The sequence below is a fragment of the Lactuca sativa genome, chromosome 4 (assembly GCF_002870075.4).
Source record: "Lactuca sativa cultivar Salinas chromosome 4, Lsat_Salinas_v11, whole genome shotgun sequence".
NCBI classification, from domain to species: domain Eukaryota; kingdom Viridiplantae; phylum Streptophyta; class Magnoliopsida; order Asterales; family Asteraceae; genus Lactuca; species Lactuca sativa.
This window is the reverse complement of record NC_056626.2, coordinates 13,647,092-13,648,762: the sequence shown is the minus strand read 5'-3', so window position 1 is coordinate 13,648,762 and position 1,671 is coordinate 13,647,092. Positions and strand designations below refer to the sequence as shown.

The window sequence follows — 1,671 nt, the reverse complement described above, 5'->3', positions numbered from 1 at the left end:
ATATTTATGTGATTTAAAAAACAATAAATTTATATGAAAATTTACGGTGTTACAAATAGAGAGGGGGAAGAGGAGCACGATCATGAGAAGAGAAAACTGATCGATGTTTGATCAAAACGCAGGATCCTAAGGTTTAAGTTACGAGAGAATTAAAACATGAACTACACGATGTCGATTAAATTAGGCAGCCCAAACCGCACGACTATCGAGCCCGTGATTTTCAGCCATGAGTGTTTCTTGTGTTTATCGAGCTAGCGATAATACGCACGGACCATGCGTTTTTGAAACACAACCGTGCGTTTTTTTCTTGAGGATCGGGACTTCCGATGTAGACACATGGTCTAGCCCTAGGCCGTGCGTTTTTTTCTTGTAGCCCGTCCGTTTGGAGCATGCCCGTGCGCATAATTTTTTTTTTCTTGCAATCATCGATTGAACGCATGGTCTAAGGCTTAGGCCGTGCATTTTGAGCTTTACCCGTTCTTTTTCAAATTCGCCCATGCCAATTTTTTTTTATTAAAATCCTCGAAGTGTGAGCACCGACAAAAATATTGGACCGTGCATTTTCTGCTTAGCTCATGCGTTTTGTTGCGAGGCCATGTGTTTTTCTTTTGTAAACCTATAAAATCACCACTTTTTTTCAAAATAGTTTTGCTCTCAATCCTTGGATAAGATTATGGAACCTTCGAAAAGACTCAAAAACATTGCAACACAGATGAAATAAATCGAAATAAAGAAAATAGAAAGAAATACTCTCGAGTTGCCTCTCGATTAGCCGCCCTTGTTCCAAGTATTTGGCTCGACCTTGCCCTTTTTATTTACTCGATGTAGTCCGGGCGTTCCAAGCTATCAACCTCCATGTCTTTCTCTTGGAAACCTTCATAAAAGACCTTTAACCTGTGACCATTAACTTTGAACACTTTTCCAGTTTTGTTACTCTTAATCTCAATTGCACCACGATCAAATACATTAGTAACAATGAACAATCCCACACATCGGGACCGTAACTTACCGAAAAACCATTTAAGTCGAGAGTCATAGAGTAATACCTTTTGACCAATCTCAAAGGTAATACGTGAGAGGTACTTATCATGGAATGCTTTGGTCTTGTCTTTGTAGATGTGTGAACTCTCGAATGCTTCATTTATTATTTCCTTCAACTCTTGAATCTCTAACTTTCGGTGAACACCCACTTCATCACTCTTCATGTCTAGCTTTCGACAACCCAGAAAGCTTTGTGCTCCTGTTCAACATGGAGATGACAGGCTTTGCCAAACACAAGTCTATAAGGTGACATCCCAATTGGAGTTTTATATGCAGTTCGATATGCCTAAAGAGTATCTTCTAATCTCAAACTCTAATCTTTGCGGTTTGTGTTCACTGTTTTCTCAAGTATGGACTTGATTTCTCTATTTGTATCTTCAACTTGTCTATTTGTTTGAGGGTGATAAACTATGGACACCCGATGTTGGACTCCATACTTCTTGAGAACTAATCCAAGAGTTTTGTTGCAGAAGTGTGTGCCTCTGTCAACGATCAAGGCTTTTGGAGATCCAAACCTACATAGGATGTTAGTCTTGACAAAATCTACAATAACTTTAGCATTATCAATTCTTGTCGCCTTTGCCTCTAGCTATTTGGAAACATAATCAACAATCAAAAGAATATATAAGT

General features: G+C 38.8%; 1 protein-coding gene across 1 annotated transcript; it reads right to left on the bottom strand.

The window, feature by feature from the left end:
* Positions 1–815: 815 nt before the first annotated feature.
* On the bottom strand, positions 816–1,205 carry LOC111918729 (uncharacterized). The gene has a single exon (XM_023914352.1). The coding sequence runs from the start codon at positions 1,203–1,205 to the stop codon at positions 816–818; it is 390 nt and encodes a 129-aa protein (XP_023770120.1).
* Positions 1,206–1,671: the final 466 nt, after the last annotated feature.

Coding starts and splice junctions, on each gene's coding strand:
- LOC111918729 (XM_023914352.1), bottom strand. CDS start 1,205: ATGAAGAGTGATGAAGTGGGTGTTCACCGAAAGTTAGAGATTCAAGAG.